The sequence below is a fragment of the Priapulus caudatus genome, unplaced genomic scaffold (assembly GCF_000485595.1).
Source record: "Priapulus caudatus unplaced genomic scaffold, Priapulus_caudatus-5.0.1 Scaffold1590, whole genome shotgun sequence".
Classification (NCBI taxonomy): Eukaryota; Metazoa; Priapulida; class Priapulimorpha; order Priapulimorphida; family Priapulidae; genus Priapulus; species Priapulus caudatus.
In genome coordinates, this window is record NW_014578651.1 from 62,473 (window position 1) to 64,131 (window position 1,659).

The 1,659-nt window shown below is 40.9% G+C and overlaps 1 protein-coding gene across 1 annotated transcript in view; it reads right to left on the bottom strand.

Annotated features, from left to right (window-relative positions):
* LOC106817082 (RRP12-like protein) overlaps positions 1-1,631 on the bottom strand; it is a gene marked incomplete in the record, with an annotated part of 9,126 nt that extends 7,495 nt beyond the window's left edge. The window contains 3 exon segments of the mRNA XM_014821729.1: positions 421-600; positions 1,020-1,111; positions 1,621-1,631. Coding sequence (XP_014677215.1) covers positions 421-600; positions 1,020-1,093 — 254 coding nt within the window.
* Positions 1,632-1,659: the final 28 nt, after the last annotated feature.

Below are 1,659 nucleotides of genomic sequence, written 5' to 3' on the forward strand. Positions count from 1 at the left end.
AGAGAGAGAGAGAGAGAGAGAGAGAGAGAGAGAGAGAGAGAGAGAAAGAGGGGGGGAGGGAGAGCGAAAGCCAGGTGAAACCTAATTGGTTCTTGGAGTCAGGCGACTCTGACACATGCAATGCTAATAGTCTAAGAATCGGCTTCACCAACCAAGCTCCGATTGCTTTTTATGAAGCCTTACAGTTTTGCATAAAATTATAAATGTTTCATGGAAAAAAACAAGCCGCAGTACAAAATTCATACGCTGTGCATCAAAGATGAATTTATAAGGAATGAATGCTTTTTCAAAATCTGGCTAAAACTTTGTAGCAACGAATTTGATAGCAATGAATGAGAGCTGTGAACGGTTCCTGTTGCACCGGAATTTTTCCCGTTTATTTGTTTCCATATCCGCTGTCGTTCGCTGCAGAAAGGATACCTTTCCGGCTGGCCTCTGTTCTTCCCTCCCTCAGTCTCATCTTCCTCGTCCTCATCGTCGTCATCGCTGCCACCTCTTTCTCCAGCCAGCTTCTTCCTCTTGCTTCGTGCCAGCTCTCTACGTACATTCGACAGCACCTTGTGGTACCTCTCCGGTGACATGCCATGCACCATCTCGTAACTGTGAGACAACACGCGGAAGGGGGTTTATTATTATTATTTTTTATTTTTTTATTATTAATTTTTTTATTTTTTTATTTTATTATTATTATTAGTAGTAGTAGCGCACTCTACAGGCCATGTTCATTAATCTGTTAAACACGCTCCCTAATCGCACGCCAACATCCTAGAATCACTGAGAGCAGCATAATAGATTGAAATACATACAGGCAAACATGCTCTATTAAATACAATATCTGTCCACAAAAGACACTTTTGTTAAATTTCTTGATTGAATCCTTATGTACAGGTTTAACTGCTTATTATTACTATTGTTATTATTATTATTGTTGTTGTTGTTGTTGTTGTTATTATTATTATTGTTGTTGTTGTTATTATTATTATTATTTATGACGTTACTTGCGATAACAGTATACGCACCCAAACTTCTTGATGAGCTTCGTAAATATGGACTTGATCTTGAAGCGGAAATGTCTGCTCGTGTCCTCATTCATGCTCGATAAACTAGTAATCTGCAAGAGCAGCGTTCACACGTATCGTGTCAGTATTGTGCCTCATTGAGAGACAGCCAATTTCTAAGAAATGAGTAATCACTTTTGATTCACTATCCTGATCATTGCATATAAACACAATGGTGGTTATTTCTCATTAACTCGGACACACGATATCTGATAACGGTGAGCAAAAAAGATACTAAGCGTGGCTTCATACCTAACATGTTCATCAACTTCACTCACAAGCTGGTGTTGATGCTGTGTGTGGCTACACTCACTAACACTGCTTCACTCTCCAGCTGCTGTAGATGCTACACTCACTACCACTGCTTCACTCACCAGCTGCTGTGTGTAGATGCTACACTCACTAACACTGCTTCACTCACCAGCTGCTGTGTGTAGATGCTACACTCACTAACACTGCTTCACTCACCAGCTGCTGTGTGTAGATGCTACACTCACTAACACTGCTTCACTCACCAGCTGCTGTGTGTAGATGCTACACTCACTAACACAGTATCACTCACCAGCTGCTGTAGATGCTACACTCACTAACACTGCTTCAC